Source organism: Microchirus variegatus, assembly GCF_963457635.1.
Source record: "Microchirus variegatus genome assembly, chromosome: 5".
Lineage (NCBI taxonomy): Eukaryota > Metazoa > Chordata > Actinopteri > Pleuronectiformes > Soleidae > Microchirus > Microchirus variegatus.
In genome coordinates, this window is record NC_139806.1 from 34154388 (window position 1) to 34174599 (window position 20212).

At 38.4% G+C, this 20212-nt stretch overlaps 2 protein-coding genes across 2 annotated transcripts; one reads left to right on the plus strand and one right to left on the minus strand.

Moving 5' to 3' along the window:
• Positions 1–3733: 3733 nt before the first annotated feature.
• Positions 3734–10740, plus strand: rnaseh2b (ribonuclease H2, subunit B). Its single transcript, XM_083889106.1, has 11 exons — positions 3734–3892; positions 5692–5760; positions 7025–7132; positions 7386–7462; positions 8028–8142; positions 8243–8307; positions 8386–8491; positions 8790–8871; positions 8973–9018; positions 10276–10353; positions 10601–10740. The coding sequence occupies exons 1-11, from the start codon at positions 3829–3831 to the stop codon at positions 10709–10711; spliced, it is 921 nt and encodes a 306-aa protein (XP_083745232.1). The 5' UTR covers positions 3734–3828; the 3' UTR covers positions 10712–10740.
• Positions 10741–14475: 3735 nt separating this feature from the next.
• c9h13orf42 (chromosome 9 C13orf42 homolog) lies at positions 14476–19944 on the minus strand (the record flags this gene model as incomplete). Its single annotated transcript, XM_083889742.1, has 3 exons — positions 14476–14720; positions 16556–16700; positions 19528–19944. The coding sequence occupies 3 exons, from the start codon at positions 19942–19944 to the stop codon at positions 14476–14478; spliced, it is 807 nt and encodes a 268-aa protein (XP_083745868.1).
• Positions 19945–20212: the final 268 nt, after the last annotated feature.

A 20212-nucleotide genomic window follows, 5' to 3' on the forward strand; every position in this document is an offset into this window, starting at 1 on the left:
AGTAAGTAGTTTATAGTGCCATCTAGAGGAGAGGCTGAAATTTACAACAAAGAACTGCTCCTCTGCTCACCCCCCATCCCTTCCCTGCGCGCTACGGTATCCGCAGCCGGTCAAATGTCGTCCTCGCGGAGAGAGTGTAGGCGGGACTTCCTGCTACAAGTAAAGAGACGCTTGATTTGTTCTCTCGCGTTTGTCCTTACAGGCTCCGGTAGAAACATGGCCGTCTCGCTGCTAACAGTGGCTATGCAACCGCGGCCCCGCGACCGTGTTATTTTACATTACTTTTTGAAACACTACGAAAATGAAACAAAAACTATTATACAGCGACTAGACAATGCAGGAGCACATAATATGTATAAAAAAGTGGATTTTGGGTCATATAAACCCATAAATACTACACATTGTACCTTTAAATCACACTATAAATCCTCAAGATAGATTTTATGGAGAGGGTTAAAAAACACACACACACACAAAAAAAAGCTTTGCTAACGCACAGCGCATGGTGGTGACATGACAGCTCAGGGCTGAGTCGATATGTAAGTTGGAACCTGTCAGCCTGCATTGGTCCACCTCAAATGAGGCCACAGAGATAGATAGTTCCACAGGCTGTTCAATGAGCTCATCGGTGTGACCAACACTCCACATCCTGCCGTCTGCATTACACTCCCACTGTCACAGAGGAGTTTATTGGAAGCGGTTTAGTTTAGTTTAGTTTAGTAACAGAAATTTGGCAAGTTTCAAAGTGAATGTGGAGAAAGAGGAAGTGTAAGAGTGAGAAAGAAAGAAAGAAGGACGAGACAGGGCTTTGGTTGTGTTGAAATTGTCTTTTTTGGATGTATGATTGATGAGGGTTTTAAGGCCACATTATACTTCTCCGACTGCGTAATGCGTTATCCGTCTGCGTCACCGCGGAGACGCCTCGAGCCTTTATACTTCTGCGTCGTGGTGACGAACACGCGCTGCAATTTCCCGCCAGATCAGTAGGGGTCGCTGCGCAAGGTTGTTGTGCTTCTGGCTACAGTGAGCAATGGTGTCAAGAGAGAGAAAGAGAGAGAAAGACTGTTGTTGTTGAAACAGTGGCCGTTTGTCACTTTTCTGTGTGACGGAACGCAGTTTTAAGATAATTTGAGGCGAGAAATCGGCCATTTAGAGTCTAAACATGTGCTGTGTGTGTTTAGATATGACGTATTTATAGTTTGGCAGCGACGTTGTCGGCGGGGATGAGCTCCGCCTCTGTGGACGCTCGGTGCTCACTGTGAGCCGGCACAGAGCAGCTTCGCTCGGCCTGTCCTGAGGACCAATCGTAGCTCTTGCCGTCTCCGTTGTCCCTTGACGGAGTGACGGACACTTAAAAAATATGTCGTCAGAGGCTCTTCGACAGGCTCTACGTCGACGCAGAGTCTCTGTGTAACCTACGCAGAGTACTTTACGCAGAAGTATAAATTGGGCTTTAGAGTTGGGTTTGGGAGAGGACAGAGGGGGGTCTTGGACTCTGGGTCCACAAAGCCACACCAGGGCCTAAATTTAGACTCTCTTTGTTTTTGCCTGCACACTGGTGACAGAGGGACGGGCTCTCTGGGGGTTGTCTGTGGTCCAGTGTATCAGAAAGGCTGCTGTTGTTCTCCCAGGCAGTCAGACATGCAGACTTTCCCTCAAGCAGCCCAAAAAGAAAGAAAGCTTTCATGGAATATTCTGTTTAGCTGCACAGCCTGTTGTGTGTGATACTCCGGGGAACCATAAAGCAAGTAATTCACGGACAATATCTCACCCATGCTCTCTTTGCCCGCAGACCACAGTGACATAAATCTAACATATATTAAGGAGCTGAGATCGTGTTTGAAGGGATTTCAAACATCGTCTTGCTTAAACTCTAGACCAGGGGTTCTCAAAGTTTTGATACCTGAGGGCCAATTTAGGAACCCAACATTGGACTGAGGGCCGCCAAAGAAAAAAAACTGAAAAAAATCCCATTTGTAATTATTTTAATGACCAGATTGCAGTTCTACAGTTTAGTGTTAAGTAATATAAGCGTTAATATAATGTAATTTAAGCATTACCCAGTATTTTGGCCATTGTTCTTACCTTCTAATGACAGGTTAATACCAAGTAACACATTTCTGTTACCATATATTTACTGGGTAAATAGCTAGTAATTGGGGGCTGTAGCTACCTGCTTATTACCAGCTTATAACACAATAATACACTAAAATTCACCATATAGAAACCAGGTAAATACCCAGTATTTTTGTTTACACTTATTGGTCTGTATCCAGTAATGTCCAATAAACATTTAACAAACTTAGTAGCTCCTGGATTAAAACCATCAACTGTAATTCATTGCGGGGCCGCCAGAAATGTTTCTGCGGGCCGCCATTGGCCCCCGGGCCGCACTTTGAGAACCAATGATTTAAATGATCAGTCACCCAGCACACAGCTCCCTCCGTTCCTCATTAACCAAACAAGCTCATTTAAAAAAAACAAAAAAAACTGTTAATGGAATGCTGTGGGTGTTTTGAGAAGAGAAGGGAAATCAACAGCTCACGCGAACGACGTAAACACGTTGGAGGGAATCCTGAACGCTGGCACAAAGTGATGACACTGCCACTATCATGTGATCGGGATGGAAACAACACACATCTCTGCTTGAGCATGCATATAAACATGGGGTGAAAAAAACAAGTGACTCACTGAAAGCCAACTGGGACTCACAGTGTCACATCCTGAGAGAGAGAGAGAGAGAGAGAGAGAAAGAGATGCCTTCTTCTCACTGAGGGACAGATGGATTCCCCAATCTGTTATGTACCAGTGTGCCAAGGGACCGCTGATCACCGAGCATCCTGCTCCTGAGAGCAGACACTCTCCAAAAATCTTCACCTGTGTTTTTTGGCCACTTTATTAGATACACAGAAGAACACTAGTAGGATTGGGTTCAACGTGTTGTGCCTTCAGATATCGTCTTAGTGTATATCTTGACTGTAACAAATTGTCATTTGAGCTACTGCTGCATTTTAATGATCTCAAACCAGTCTAGCCGTTCTCATTTGCATCGACGTCTCTACCCTTAAAAAAAATACGGTGAAAGAAAATTCCAATAGATCAGCAATTTCTGAAATAATCAAACCAACCCGTTTGCCACAAACAGCTAGTTGTTTAAATCATCTTCCTTCTTCTTGAGATCCTTGGTTTGAACTTCAGCAGGTATATGTCTGAATGCTTAAATATGATTAATTGCTGAATTGTGATTGGCTAATTAAATATTTTGCTCGATTTTTCATTGTAATTTTCAATTCGTAATTTACATTTCAACCGCTTTTTCCTAAATTATTATTATTATTATTATATTTATTTTTTATCATTTAATCAAACGTTTCATATACTGCAGCTTCTTTCAAAGCTCTTGGGCGACCTCCTGCGCTATCACGGACAAACTGCACGTTGACGACAGGACAACTACCGCGGAACGTACCACTGTACTGTGTGAACTGGGTAAATTTGGAGTATACCACTGTGTCTTTATTGCCACGTTTTGCACGTTTTTTCAAGGAAAGACATTGATTATATACCAATTTGGTTTTGTCATTAATCAAAAAAAAACCAGACAGAGATAAAGTCCCTGCATAATAATATATTTAGTGTTTTCTTATCGTCTCCCCCCCACACACATGAGACAAATACAAACGAACACAGAGGCGCGTTTTTCCGAGATCGTGGTGTTTGGCTGAAGTCGCAGCAACGTTTACGACACCGCTAGTTGTCAACAACCCCGTTAAGTTGCTATTAATAGCGATTCGCGTCAACGGAAATTCGTCCGTCTGAATTATTCAAATGGCTACTAAAAAGAAACGGACGACTACTGTACAAAATGACAGCTGGGTTGCGGTTGCTGCAGGTAGGTCAAACGGTATAGCCGGAGTTAGCAAAACAATGCTAACTTGCTTACGCGCTAACTTGTCGTGCTGGTTAATCCACGGTAGTTACAAGTTGGTTATTCATTTGTACACTGTGCTGTCAGCTAGCTAGCTAGCTTTCTGTGGCGTGTAGATACATACACATCGTATATAATATCATTGTTTTTTTGTCAGCACTTAATGTTTTTTTGAATCAATGCATGTGTACCGATTTTTCTGTCAAATGTTCGGGGGTTACCTGCTCGTAGCCACTGCAGTGAAGTGAGTTTTAAGTTGGATATTCGACAGGCATTCGAATGCTCCGGGTGTTGCAGACTTTACAGTAAACAGACGGAGATGGAAGACAGCTACAGCGTGTACCGACTTCCTGTTTTTCAAAAATAAAAAATGTGGGATATTTAAAGCAGAGACATTGTGTTTAAAGCATTGGTTCTCAAAGTGCGGCCCGGGGGCCAATAGCGGCCCGCAGAAACATTTCTGGAGGCCCGCAATGAATTACAGTTGATGGTTTTGATACAGGAGCTACTAAGCTTGTTAAATGTTTATTGGACATTACTGGATACAGACCAATAAGTGTAAACTGTACAACTGTATTTACTATGTCATCAAATTTTGGATGAAATAGTGACACAGTATAGTATAACGTTTTTGTCCAATTTTGGTGTTGAAATTTTTTCCCAAAAAATTGTCACATTTTGGACGACATAGTATAGTATGACGTTTTTGTCAAATTTTGGACCAAGCTTTTTTTTTTGAAAAAAATTAGTCAAATTTGGGACCAAAAACTTTTTTCCCAAAAAATTGGCAAATTAGGGACGACATAGTTTGAATAATATGACGTTTTTGTCAAATTTTGGACCAAAAACTTTTTCCCCGAAAATTGTAGCATTTTGAACGACATAGTATACTATGATGTTTTTGTCAAATTTTGGACCAAGCTTTTTTTTTGAAAAAAATTAGTCAAATTTGGGACCAAAAACTTTTTCCCCAAAAAATTGTCAAATTAGGGACGACATAGTAAATATGACGTTTTTGTCAAATTTTGGACCAAAAACTTTTTCCCCAAAAATTGTAGCATTTTGAACGACTTCGTATGACGTTTTTGGCAAATTTTGGACCAAATTATTATTATTATTATTTTTTTAATTGTCAAATTTTGGACAACATAGTTATTACGTTTTTTTTTTCCTTTGGCGGCCCTCAGTCCAATGTTGGGTTCCTAAATTGGCCCTCGGGTATCAAAACTTTGAGAACCCCTGGTTTAAAGCTTTTGAGAAAAAATTGTAATATTTACAAAATATTTAGAGCTTTAAAATGCAAAAACAAGAGGTGCATCTCATGCAGCCAGTGGAGTACTATGATCCCACACTGATTTTGAGTCAAATGATAACATGACCTGGAAGCTATTGAGCTAAAATGCTAATATTTATACCTAAATATTAATTAAAAAAATGTAAAATGCAAAAACAAGAATATATCTCATGCAGCCAGTGTTTCTTTTATTCATTGGCATAAAGGGACGTTTCCAGTGTTTGCCCTTCGCGTCCTCTATATCCTCGCGTTCCATGGACAGACATGAACTGTGGAACCATCAGTCTAGGTCATCACATTGTAGCTGTTTAATTGAAAACAGGGGCCGATTCTAGGGTCAGAGCTTTAGGGGTGCTGAGGACACAATGGGTCTCAACCCCACGACCCACCCAATTTTCACACAAAAACAAAAAACACGCCTATTGAAACAATCATTTTGAATAATCATTCTTATTGTTGATGTGCACAGATTCTGTCATTGACCTACACGGCTTCGACAGTGACCCTGCTTTTGTGAGACTGAGGAATCCCTCTACAGGTCAGTCATTTATTTTCATAAACATCTGTCAAGTTCTTCAGCAAATATTTAATTACTGTATGGTGAACACATCTCATTGTTGCCAGAGTTCTAGGTATCACCTTTTGAATGTTTGTTAGTTAAAGTTTACCTCTTCTTCACGGATGCCCCCGGTACCGGGACAGCGGACAATCCACAGATTCCAACAGTACCAATTTTATCTCAAAAAAGAGCAAAACAACAACTGACTTTCAAAAAATACAACCAGAAATGTTGTCTTACCTTTGCTGTTTATCAAAACAAGTTATTTCCACCAGAACAAAACAGCTTCTAATGAAGAACTACACTTCCCAGCATGCTTTGGGGACTATTCCCGGTCTGATTCATCATTCCAGAGCGACATTAGATTGTTCGAAATAGAAAAGGGCGATTGTCGGCACAAATGCGTCATACGCATGTTAAGCATCTGCTAAATGCCCTAAATGTAAATGTAATTGTCTGAGCCTATGCTCTCTACTTATCATACTAAAAGAAAAACATAGATACCCCCACTTACATCCACACCACACATTCAGGAACATTTACACCTTTCCTGGAACTGAACTGTCTGTTGATATCCTCTTTGTGGACAAAGACATTGGATTTTAGCTCAGTCTGATCGAATTAACTATATGTTTTTTTAGACATAATACTTTTAAATCAGTCAAATTTGACCAGAACACAACACAAGGGTATAATGTATGTAATGTATACTGTTCATGTATAAAGAAAATCCTCTGTTTCAGGCTGTGGTGTTGTGGAGGGAATACAACCTGTCTGTGTCCACTGTAACAAGCCTGCTATTTTTGCTACCACCAAGACCCAGTGTTGTAAAGTGACAACAATTATGTAACAAGCTCTAAAGGAAATTTGATGAATCTATTCTACACATTGTAATAACAACCAAAAAAAATATAAAAGACATTTTACTTTTGTTCGGAGGAAAAGATTTTGTTCGGAGGAAATCTTGAAAAGTTGTCTGCGTTCATGGCCATAAAGTGGGACTTATAAACAAATGTGACATCCACTAACATTGTTAGACTGAACAATTAGACCCAATGACTATGTACATGGTAAAAAAAAAACAGATAAAATAAATATATTTATTTAGATATATTATCTAAATAAATATATTTAGATAATATATTTATTATCTAAATATATCATTTCAGTTTTCACCTCTGACTCAAATACAAGTGCTCAAATATGTAGTGAAAGTAACACTTCCTCCTTTTTTGTCCTGCAGACGAAGCATCTTTGTACATGTTGAGTGCTGGTGATAAACAGCTGTACGAGGTCAAGACATTTGAAGAAGATTTTCATTCCTGGTTTGTTGGCCAAACTGTACAGAGAGGTTTGTCTCATCACTCACTGAAGTCAAAAACATTTATATAATCATGTCCATTGAAACTTTAGTTTGGGAATGTTGCACATGTGAAACTTTCCATGGGATTTATGGGGATTACTGAACATTAACTAGAAAAAGCTAAAAGATAGAATTAATATGCATGACACATATTCACTCTTATGTTCACTAGTTGTAGGTCAGAATTAGAGCATGTGCTACTAGTGTTTTTGTTCTCACAGTTCTCTCTTTTGTTAAACAGATGGAAGACTTCTCTTTGCAACATCAATGGATCCTCTTTATCTCATTTTACCTTATTTGAGTAAAGCTGGAAAAGAGGTTAGAAATCTGTTTATATTACATCTATTGTCTCAGCTTATATATATATATATATAGGTATTTGCCTTTTTTTTTTTTAAATCGGCATTGACTGATGATCATTTATATGATAATCAATTGGGCCAGTAATTATACTTTATGCTTTTTTGATTTCAGAAAGTTGTGCTATGTCACTCAAACTTTATTTTTTAATTTAAAACATTTTGTGTTTTTTTTGATGACCTGTTTAATGTACTAAATATTAGTTTATGCTTTGTTTTTGTGCGAACATTTGGGAATGGAGGGGAAAATGCAAATTGGCTAAGTATATGGGCCCAAGAAAGGCATCGGGTATTAGCGTCAGCCATAGAAAAACCCATATTGGTTCTTCTCTCCTTACTAACATTTGTTCATATATGATTTTCTCACAGTAATGTAGTGCCTGTACTGTAACAGGAGTATAGGAGTGACTGTATATGAAGCTGTCTCTCTCATTTTTAAACTTCTATCTTGCCTATATGCTGTAGTCACCACATTAATTGTTTGTGATATCTGTTTTAAACTTAACGCTAATGGTTCTGCTCAGGGGAACTTCCAGCCTGTGGATCAGATTGTTATGGATGAGGACTTCCCAGCTTGTCCGAGGTTGCTGAGCTGCACACGGTCCCTGCCTTTTTTGCTCCATATTGCAGAGGAAAAAGGTTAAAAGTTATTTTTTAAGCTAATGCCGCTCAACTGCGATGTTAATGATACAGATAAAGAACAACTTTGTTGCGTTGTCGCCGTGTTTCATTCCTCCAGAGATGGGAAGTGTGAAGTTTCATCGATACAGCCAAGAGAAGACGATGATCTGGTTACAGAAAAAGGTATTCTAAAATACCAACTGCAAAAACGTTCACTGCCGTGTTTTATATTTAGATTAGTTTTTCTGCTACTTGTTATAGGTGGAGAGAACAGTAGTTACTCTCAAGAAGAAAAATATTTCAGTGGGAGAAGGTGTCAAATCCACAACATACATCAGGGTGAAGTCTGAGTCGGACGACCATGAGGGTAAGTCGCTTTAACTATGTGCATTTCCTTCCAGCTAAAAAGAAACAACCAAAAACAAAATCGCCTCATTTATAGTTTTTCAACATTTCCAGCTTCTGTGTTGTACTTTTATTTATTTATTTATTTATTTTAAATATAGTAAATGACCAATAGATGGCAGTACCACGGGGCTAGTCATCAAACTCTAAAAGCATTTCCTCATTCTTTTATTTTTAAATAACTGCTGCATAAATTGTATTAAATAATATGTATTATTGGATTGGTAATGACGCATCATTCTCTCATCTTCATGATTTAGAGGACTACCTTCGCTATGCCCACGGCCTGATATCAGCATATATCAGTGAAGACCTGAGTAAAGCTCTTCTTAAACACTTGCAGTATGTTCAGGAATCGAGCACTTGACACATTTGATTTTGCTACATGTACAGTTTCTAGTCTGTGCTCACGGTGCCACCACACATCTCCTGCTTCTTCACAGATTACCAGAGCTCACAAGCCCAAAGGAGACAGAGCCTCCATCTAAGGTCAGTTCATTTCCTTCCAGCAAAGTAGCTTAAAAACTTCTTTTCTTTCTTTCTCTGCTGCTGGTGAAACCTCGCTGAACATTTACTGTAGCCTGCATTGCTGCATTTATATGTTTCTGAAGCCAAATGATTTCAAAGTCACTGCTCGTTTGTTTATTTATTTCCATTTCATATTTTTTGGATATAAGGGCTTCTTCATCTACAGCATTGGTCCTCAAAGTGCGGCAATGTTTCTGGCGGCCCGCAATGAATTACAGTTGATAGTTTTAATCCAGGAGCTACTAAGCTTGTTAAATGTTTATTGGACATTACTGGATACAGACCAATAAGTGTAAACTGTACAACTGTATTTACTATGTCATCAAATTTTGGATGACATAGTGACAAAGTATAGTATGACGTTTTTGTCAAATTTTGGCATTTAAATTGTTTCCCAAAAATGTGTGACGGCATATATGTAATTTTTGTCAAATTTTGGCCCGAAATCTTTTTTGAGAAAAAATGTCAAATTTGGGACCGCATATGTCATTTTTGTCTAATTTTGGACCAAATTTGGGACGACATAGTATTGTACAACGTTTTTGTCAAATTTTGGACCAAAAACTGTTTTCCCCCCAGAATTTTAAAATTTTGAACGACATAGTATAGTGTGACGTTTTTGTCAAATTTTGGCATTTAAATTTTTTCCCCAAAAATGTGGGACGGCATATATGTAATTTTTGTCAAATTTTGGCCCGAAATCTTTTTTGAGAAAAAATGTCAAATGTGGGACGGCATATATGTAATTTTTGTCAAATTTTGGACCAAATTTTTTTGGGAAAAAAAAAAATTCTAATTTGGGACGACATAGTATTGTACAACGTTTTTGTCAAATTTTGGACCGAAATATTTTTTGAGAAAAAATTTCAAATTTGGGACGACATAGTATTGTACAACGTTTTTGTCAAATTTTGGACCAAAAATTAAAAAAAAAAAAAATAATAATCACATTTTGGACGACGTAGTATGGTTTGTCGGTTTTGTCAAATTTGGGACGCCATAGTTATTACAAATAAGATTTCTTTCAGTTTTTTTTCTTTTTTTTCCCCTTTGGCGGCCCTCAGTCCAATGTTGGGTTCCTAAATTGGCCCTCAGGTATCAAAACTTTGAGAACCCCTGATCTACAGCATGAGGTCAACAGAAGCAGCAGATGTTTTTGTGGTACAGTGTGTGGTGCTTTTAATCATACAAAAAATGTCTTCCTTCCTCTTTTGGCAGAAGCGGAAACTTTCAGACAAACCAGTAGAGGCTGGAGAGGACTACACCAAACTCAACACTTCAGACTTTGCATTCAAAGTGAGTGAATATTTTCAGAAGCCTGAGTTGTCTGTCTGAAAGTATTTTACAATAACTACAGAAATAGGTGGCTTAGACAATCCTTTGATTTGGTTACAACAATAGCTAAAGTAGTTATTTGTTATTTTACTTGTACACATGTTGTTGTTTCTCAGCTTGAATTTATGTTTCACGATGTGCAATCAATTCTCTTCTGTTTGTCTCCTTATCGTATTTACTTTTTTTCCCCCCCCTCGCCTCATTTCAGCCTCCTAAGAAGATGACAGCTGCTCAGAAAACTCTGTTGAAAGTGGACAAGACTGGCATGAAAACGATGATGTCCTTCTTCAGCCCCAAGGTCAAAACGGAAAAGAAGTGAATGTTGTATCGTTTGGGTTCGTACAAGACACATTTATAATAAAGACGTGAAAATATTTTTGTGATGTTTTAATTTTCAATTGTTAAAATTAGACATTATGGTAACAATGAGAAGGCAAATCATTTGGTCTTTTAGTTCTTACTTATGTAAAAATAACCAAAGAACAATACACTATAATATAAATCTGCAAGGATATATATTTATGATGTTTTATTATTGTATTTTAATAATATTTAAAGGTGCATTTTGTAATAAATCTAAAGCAACTGGCCATAAAATCCTCCTAATATGTCACAGAGACTCAGGAATAATGTTCATATAACAAACTGAACTCACCAACAACAACAGTACAGACAAAATATTTGCATTAAAAATATATATTTTGCAGACTGCAAATCATGTTTATGTTTTGAAATCATGTTTTGGCATATGGCGCCACCTACCGCCGTATACCAATCATTGCAGTCGGTAGTAGTAGTCTCAGCTGCCGAGCAACCACGGGTTGCCAGTTACGTCAGAAATCTGAACCTAAAAGACCTCGGTGTTTTGAATTTGAATGTAGTAACCGTTTTTGGCCACATTCTTACATATGGCGCCTTTGACTATAATATATTTAACCTGTAGTTCTAATAGGAGACCATTTGCATATTTAGTAAGTTTATGTTTGGTACTTGAAGGTTATTTTGTTGACAGTAATTCTGTAAATTTTGAATCCAGTTAATCCAGAGATTTTTCTCTTTTTATTTAAGTCACAGGTCTTTACCCTTACCCTTTCTCATACTACATGAAAATTACACATGAATATTCTGCACAGTGCAGACAAATGAGGGTTTATTTATATTTTTCCAAAACTCAAAAAAAAAAAAAATCACAAAGCACTGTTTTATCATTAAAGCGGAACTAGACCGGAAGTTCCTATTATCGCTGTTTTTTTTTTTTATGTGTATCTGCGTCATTACCTTGTTTATGAAGCCCTGACGGTTCGAAACAAACAGTTCAGCCACTGCTGAGAACGTTGTGTTTTATTGTAATCTCGGGGCTCAACGAGATCTCTGAAAATCCCGTAATAGTTACGTAAGCAGCGGTTCTCCTGAACAACAGATAGTCCTGCTCCGGGCACTAGTCCGGGCACATCCGGTTGCGTACATTGAACCGCAGAAGAAGAATAACGTCCGTTGTGGAGGTGCTTCACGAGCAACAGTGTCTTCTGACTCTGGGTCTGACTCCGGTTTAAAGTCATAAAAGGGACTGCGGCGGGGAGTCGTGAAGAAGCTATTTTTAAACACTGTTAAAACAATGTTTTGATAATGAGGAGCAGTGCATCCGCCGTTCCAGAGGGGGGCGCTGCGCTTCTGAGAAGGATGTGCTGGATAGTACTGGCCAATCACAAGACTCTGTCTGCTGGGGGTGAAAGTTCACTCTGAAATCTCGCAGCAGAAAAACACTGTCAGAAAAGAGGATTTCTATCGGCTCGTTTACAGCAACTAGGAGGTTTTTGAGCATAAAAACAAGTTAATATATGTAAGTAGACCTCCATAACTAACATTTATGTGCAACACGACCACTCTATGTCACCTTTAAACATTTCTAATGGTATCTCAAAACCTGGGCAACTAAAATTAGTATAAAATCTGTATCATATATCGGGGAAGTCGGTCTGTTTTCTATTTTGTCTTCATCTTTACCACCATTTTAACTTCAGCAGTACAGCGCTGAATAACCTCAGCAGGTTTTGATCTATTCAGACTGCTCAGCCCTTGGACTCTTCTTGCAAATCTGAACCACTCTTAAATAAAACAGCTTTTAAGGAGGTTTTTTGTTGAATGTTAGAGTTGGCTTTGATGCCTGGCAGGAGCGCAGTCTCTGCACGTCTGAACCATAAACTGTACACGAAATAAACTACACACCCGCCGCCACACTCAAGGATATTTCCCTCTAATTAAATTAAAAAAAAAAAGGATTGGAAAAAATATTATAAAAAAGACCTCTTAGAGTTGTGTTGAAAGTAATTAAGCATTTTTAATTATAACCTGCTGCAAAGATGAACTTCAAACATTTAAAATACATACTAGCAAAGTGGTGATTATTAATCTGTCAAATCAGTGATAATTAGATTGACCTTTTCTGTACACATTTGCACATGCACTGGTATAAACAATAACGGTAGTTTGTGAATCAATGATTAAGCATTGCACATCGGAGAAGACGTTGTGATTAACAGCTAGTGCAGGGGTCTGCAACCTGCGGCTCCAGAGCCTCATGTGGCTCTTCAGCCCCTCTTCAGTGGCTCGTTGTTGCTTTTGAAGAAAAAAAACAATGATTTTCTATTTTATTTTCATATTTTTTGACACTTTATTATAGCGATAAAAGCGAATAACGGTGTTTTGATATTTTGTGCATTACATTCCAATGCGATATTAAAAAAACCTCCCTGAAAGCCATTAAATTAAAGTAATGTGTACATGAAGAAGTACACATTTGGATTCCTGTGCATTTTTAGATCCATGTACGTATGCCATGCAGGTTTTCTCAGTCATAAACTACATAAATTCGTTTTATTTCATGTCAAAGTCTTTTTATTTTTTCTCTACACTTTAGAAGAGGTGGGGTATAAGCAGCAATGAAATGTCAAGAGTTTTCTTTTTGTAGTTCTAAAATGTCATAAATGGGACAAACTGTAGTTCTTTAAATAAAGTATACTGTACGAGTAAAACTTTATACATGATATTAACTTAATTTTAAGATTCAAATAGGTTTTTTTGTGGCTCCAGATTAATTGTATGCTACTTGAAGACCGTGTCTGTTTTCATATACAGCGATACCTGTGACAACATGGCTCCTGAGACCCTTAAAAGTCACATAGAGTGGTCCTGTTGCACATAAATGTTAGTTATGGAGTTCTACTTACATATATTAACTTGTTTTTATGGTCAAAAACCTCCTAGTTGCTGTAAACGAGCTGATAGAAATCCTTCTTTTCTGACAGTGTTTTTCTGCTGCGAGATTTCAGTGTGAACTTTCACCCCCAGAAGACGGAGTCTTGTGATTGGCCAGTACTATCCAGCACATCCGTTCTCAGAAGCGCAGCGCCCCCCTCTGGAACGGTGGATGCACTGCTCCTCATTATCAAAACATTGTTTTAACAGTGTTTAAAAATAGCTTCGTCACGACTCCCCGCCGCAGTCCCTTTATGACTTTAAACCGGAGTCAGAAGACACTGTTGCTCGTGAAACACCTCCACAACGGACGTTATTCTTCTTCTGCGGTTCAATGTACGCAACCGGATGTGCCCTGACTAGTGCCCGGAGCAGGACGATCGGTTGTTCAGGAGAACCGCTGCTTACGTAACTATTACGGGATTTTCAGTGATCTCGTTGAGCCCCGAGATTACAGTAAAACACAACGTTCTCAGCAGTGGCTGAACTGTTTGTTTAGAACCGTCAGGGCTTCATAAACAAGGTAATGACGCAGATACACACCAAAAAAACAGCGTTAATAGGAACTTCCGGTCTAGTTCCGCTTTAATAAAACAGCCACTGTTAAAGTGATGAGTTATACCTATGTTTCTCTTTTGTTTCTATTTTGGAGAATTAAATTCATGTCACCAGTCAGACAGCGTGTTTTATCAAAAAGTATTTATTAAAATTGTTTTTATGTCAGTTTTATATGTCTAGACAGAGAACAGTGCGTTTCCTAACAAACTAGGTCATGGTCTTTGTCCACAGTGTGGCACCACTGCTGGTCTCAAATGTCTTTTTCAAGCCTCAGTGCTTTTTTAATTTGGGCTTGAAGCGCAGAGTCTGGAGTGCACTCTCGACCACTTTGGGCAAGTGGATCGGGTTCCTCTGAAGTCGCAGTCTGCTGCTCGTGGACCCGCTGTGTTTTTTCTTCTTCGAGGTGCTTTCACTGACACCGGGACTTTCTGCGCTCTGCTTGGAATCGCCTGCGGTCCGAGGAACCCGCAAGACCCAGTTGGAGTGGAGGTCGTGCTCGGCCGAGCTGGAGGCCACTGTGGGGAGGAAGGTCAGAGTCAGACGCTCAAAGCTGCCACTTTACCTGCTTTCACTTCTGTGCTTAAAACCTAATTATCTTTCTTAACTACACAGCCACCAGACAAAGGAGCTGAAGTTAAAAAGCTAATAATAGGTCGGCTGGTCATAAAGAGCCAGTTCCTGTGTGTGAATGGGTATCTTCAAATCACATTACGCTCTCACAGTCCTCTATCTATTAATGCCACGTTTTTTACATAATTCATTTTTGACATATAATAGAAGTAAAGTGCAGGTGTAATTAACCATAAATGTGACCAAGTTTAATGCAGATGTGCAGCCTTGGTGCAAAATGACACACTACACATAACCTAATTCAATACAGTGATCTCCCGTCTATTTATCTGCAATAAAAATATAAATCTGTAATCAGTATGTATTACTGGTAGGTACAATTATAAAACCATGTTTTAATATGAATTGGTAAATGTGGACATCACTCAAAATCTATTTTATATCATATTAGTTGTAAAAAATGAATTGCAGCCCAGGCATAAACACTACTGTGCAAAAGTCTTTGATCATTGTCATTTGGATTGGAATTATGTGACTGAAAGTTGCTCTTATATTTGAGCAAGCAACGTGTGTGTGTGTTCCACTCCAGGATAAAGTGTAAGTTTAGGTCACTTGATTGTCGCTTGACAATTTAACCTGAAAAAGAAAGTTATAAAAAAACAAAGTTGTAAAAATAAAACAAAAACAAGGTGCAAAAGTACGGAAGTGTATTGCATTCACTTGAAAAAAAAAAAAACTCAGTAATTAATTTTCGGTTTGATTTTTTGAATAATTTTTTTTCAGTTTTTCGTGCAAATATTTTTTTCCCCTGTTTTTCTGAGTAATTTTTCTTTCTGTTTTTCGTGCGAATTTTTATTCCCCTGTTTTTCAGAGTAATTTTTTTCAGAATTATCGAGAACTCTTGCTATGGTACACGCCGCCGAAGGCGATTCCGCTGCCTCAGCTGCACACCGTGTGCATCCAATATTTTCAGCAGTCTCCTGATCGTCTCTTGAGTCACCACATAGCCAGCCTGAATGCATTTCAAATGCATCATCTTGTATCCATGGAGCATGCCATATCTGTCCAACTGATCCTGGAGAAAGATTGTCTAGCAGATCTGAATGGACTTTTCCTTCTGAACAACCGCAAAGTCCTCAGGTGCCTGCGTTAAGTCCACAAACTAATGATAATACCATCTAAAGACAGGACTATCTCCCAGTGTCTTAAACCCAGATCAAAGTAAAACTTGATTAAACTAAACAAGCCATCCAGGTTGTTAAAAATTATTAATAAAAAAAATTACTCCGAAAAACAGAAAAAAAATTACTCCGGAAAATGGGGGAAAAAAATTACTCCGAAAAACAGGGGGAAAAAAAATTTGCACGAAAAACAGAAAAAAATTACTACGAAAAACAGAAAAAAAATTATTAAACATATTCAAAAAATCAAACCGAAAATTAATTACTGAATTAATTTTTTTTCAAGTGAATGCAATACGCTTCCGTACAAAATACTTGTACTATATATATATATATATATATATATATATATATATATATATATATATATATATATATATATATATATATATATATATATATTTGTAATACTTTCATTATTTAACAAAGTATTAAATATTACCCAACAGCTTGATTCAAGTCATGAGTCTCACAGTTTTTTTTTTGTTTTTTTTAAATGAACTTTGAAATTTGTCATATATTCCACTCCACTAAATAGTCTGAAAACAATGACTATGGTCATTACAGATAAAGGGTAAAGATAATGTTTTTAAACTAACCTATGAAATCCACATCTGCGTGTCCGTCGTCCGTGTAAGGTTTGCGCTGAGGCTCGTTGTCGCAGCTGGCGATGACTTCGTCGAAGAACTGTAGAGTGTCCTCCTCACTGGAGACTGGAGGGGCAGATGGTTTGGCTCGTCGTATCTACAGTTACATACACATGGAGAATGTTTGTGTTACAGTTTTTCTCAATTGTTTACACACAGACACTGGTACTTGAGACACAATGACCACAACAGGTAACTCATGCACCAACCCCCCCTGAACCAACTCTGCTAAACGACAAGCACAATTCCTGCTTTACACTCAAATTGCAGTAGTAAAACACACTTTTTGCAAAACACTACACACAATTCTCTGCATTTGGCACAATTTTCATGAAGAAAATCTGTTGTTTTCACAAGGTACACACTGTCATTCAAAATTCTAAAGTTAATTTCCCTACTATGCAAACTGACTCATCACATGGGAAAACACCTGTCACACAGGTTTACAATTTGCAATCAGTGCGTTAGCATAAAAGGGCAACAGGTGAGCTCTTCTGCTTTGTGTTGGTTGGGATGTACACTGTGTACATTGTTTTTGTGGGAAATAAATAGGAATACAATATATTTGTTACTGTGTATTTGTGTGTTTTGAGTATAAAAACAATCCATCCATTATCTGCCGCTTCATCCCCTCCCGGAGGGTCGCGGGGTGACATAGGGCGATCGGCGGGGTCACACCCTGGACGGTTCGCCAGTCCATCACAGGGCCTATGAAAACAATATTCTAAAATATTTATATGTACTTATGTATGTAGTGTCTGTAGTAAATGTAACACTAAACAAAAAAAGGCCTAAGTCATTATGATCAATGGAGAAGAAGTGTTTTCCATTCATCATAGTGTTTTACATTGATCACATCAGTGTTCAACTGGTTCTTATAAATGTCTATTCATATGATGGTTTTTCTGTGTCATTTGAAAACAAAATACCATTTTGAGAAGAAAATAACATTGTTTTGAATGTAAAGTTTCATTTTGCAGGAGAATTTAGTGTTTTTTCCCCGTTGTGTGTGTGTGTGTGTTTTTGGATTTGTGCGTTTGTGAGTTCTGAGAGCGTGAGGCACGTTTCAGAAAATGTGTGTAAACAATCGAGAAACACCGTAAAGGTCAAGTGTGCAACGTTTAGGTGGGTTTATCGGTAGGGTTGGGTTAACCCTAACATGAAGGCAAACTTCTTTTGCTGCCATGTTTCCATGACAGCCTGAATGGACAAACCATACCATATATGGTAACAGAAATGTGTTACTTGGTATTAACCTATAATTAGAAGGTAAGAACAATGGCCAAAATACTGGGTAATTACCCAGTAAATTATAAAGCGTTATTATATTAATGCTTATATGACATTATATTAACGCTTATATTACTTAACGCTAAACTGTAGAACTGCAATCTGGTCATTAAAATGATTACAAATTGGATTTCTTTCTGTTTTTTTCCCCTTGGCGGCCCTCAGTCCAATGTTGGGTTCCTAAATTGGCCCTCAGTTATCAAAACTTTGAGAACCCCTGCTTTAAGTCAACAGAAAATCAACAACACACAATAAAATAAAACATAGTTTTTTTGGTCATCAAGGTAAAATGATATGGAACATTAATTGTTGTCATTCCAAGTCTGTTGTTTCATGCTCTGAAATGGAATTTTATTACACAAAGTAGAACGATGTCTGGTATGTGAAGGCCACAGTAGCTCACTGATGTGGAAGTGGAGGAATCAGCCATTTGTTACAATCTTATTTTCCAACCACCACCAACTTTTAAATATTAAAAAATATGTCCATTAGGTCCAAAGCATTGTTGCATTAGTTCACACGGTACTAATTGAGCCTAGCGGCTCCACGCGACTCTCGATGCTTCTCAATACAGCAGTGTTTAGATTGTGTTACAGTGCTGCACTCAGGAAGTGATCATTTTAATGTCAGGACAGATGGAGGCAACAGCAAACTTTAGCTCGTGAAGATGGCTGCAGTCAGGTCGGAGTCTGACTGAAAACACGAACAAGATTATTTTAGAAGTGAATTCTACCGCTCAAAAAACATCCTCATTCAGTTACTCACTAGTTTTTGCTTGACAGAGCTTGTTTTCAGTTGAAGGACGCGGCATAAGAAATAATGTTACATAGGCACCAACAAAAATCACCACAAACTACGTATTGTAGCTTTAAGTCATTGGTTCTCAAAGTGCGGCCCGGGGGCCAATAGCGGCCCGCAGAAACATTTCTGGCGGCCCCGCAATGAATTACAGTTGATAGTTTTAATCCAGGAGCTACTAAGCTTGTTAAATGTTTATTGGACATTACTGGATACAGACCAATAAGTGTAAACAAAAATACTGGGTATTTACCTGGTTTCTATATGGTGAATTTTAGTGTATTATTGTGTCATAAGCTGGTAATAAGCAGGTAGCTACAGCCCCCAATTACTAGCTATTTACCCAGTAAATATATGGTAACAGAAATGTGTTACTTGGTATTAACCTGTAATTAGAAGGTAAGAACAATGGCCAAAATACTGGGTAATTACCCAGTAAATTATAAAGCGTTATTATATTAATTAAATTACATTATATTAACGCTTATATTACTTAACGCTAAACTGTAGAACTGCAATCTGGTCATTAATGTTATTACAAATTGGATTTCTTTCTGGTTTTTTTCCTTTTTTTTTTCCTTTGGTGGCCCTCAGTCCAATGTTGGGTTCATAAATTGGCCCTCAGGTATCAAAAAACTTTGAGAACCCCTGCTTTAAGTCAACAGAAAATCAACAACACACAATAAAATAAAACATAGTTTTTTTGGTCATCAAGGTAAAAATAATATGGAACATTAATTGTTGTCTCATAATTGTAGCCCTTACTGTCTAGCTCACTGTGGGATTTAGAAGGTGATGTCACAAGTCATTGGGACTGAGCCATGGCCGATATTTACCTGTTCTTCCTTGTTGGGTGGCGGTGGCGCAGGCTTCTTCCTGGAGGACACGTTTGCCTTGACGTCGGCGCTCTTCAAGTCACTCATGCTCTTCGTGTAGCGCCGTCTCAGAGCCACGAGAGCCTCCAGGTACTCCAGGCAGTTCTGCTTCTGTGAGTACAGCCATATCCTGTCCTCTTGTTTCTGATAATAGTACAAGGTGGATTCAACGCTGACCGTGCTCTTGCTGCGTTTCAAAGTCGAGCCGGCTGCTGCCGCCCGAGTCCTCTCCCCCACCACGAGCATGGAGGTGCTGCGGACCAGCCTGACCGTGCAGGCGTTGTGATAGTCGTGCTCGGAGCAGACCCCGCCGCTTCCATGCCGCCCTTGGTGTCCCTGATGGTTGGGACGGAAGGCGTTGTTGATTTTCCTGTACATTCCTTTTAAATGGAGCACCTTCAGGCCGACTGACTTGACCTCAGGTTTCTCAGCCATCCACTCATAGCTGAAGACTAATATTTCAAAAAAAAAAAGAAAAAAGGAAGGAAAATAACTAATAAAAATAGGCTACAACCTCACAACTAACCAAAACAAATTTAAAACCTGCTGGCGCTCGTTCACCAGGACACAGCGCTGTCCGCGGTGCTGAAAATGTCGCAGTCCAACTGTTGTCCAACCTGATCTCAACATGTCCTTAAATGTTACT

Excerpts from the sequence above, each read along its gene's own strand:
- rnaseh2b (XM_083889106.1), top strand. The coding sequence starts at position 3,829 with ATGGCTACTAAAAAGAAACGGACGACTACTGTACAAAATGACAGCTGG. Across the intron at positions 8,492-8,789 it reads TGAGTCGGACGACCATGAGG|AGGACTACCTTCGCTATGCC; the intron begins GTAAGTCGCTTT and ends TTCATGATTTAG. Across the intron at positions 8,872-8,972 it reads GCTCTTCTTAAACACTTGCA|ATTACCAGAGCTCACAAGCC; the intron begins GTATGTTCAGGA and ends GCTTCTTCACAG.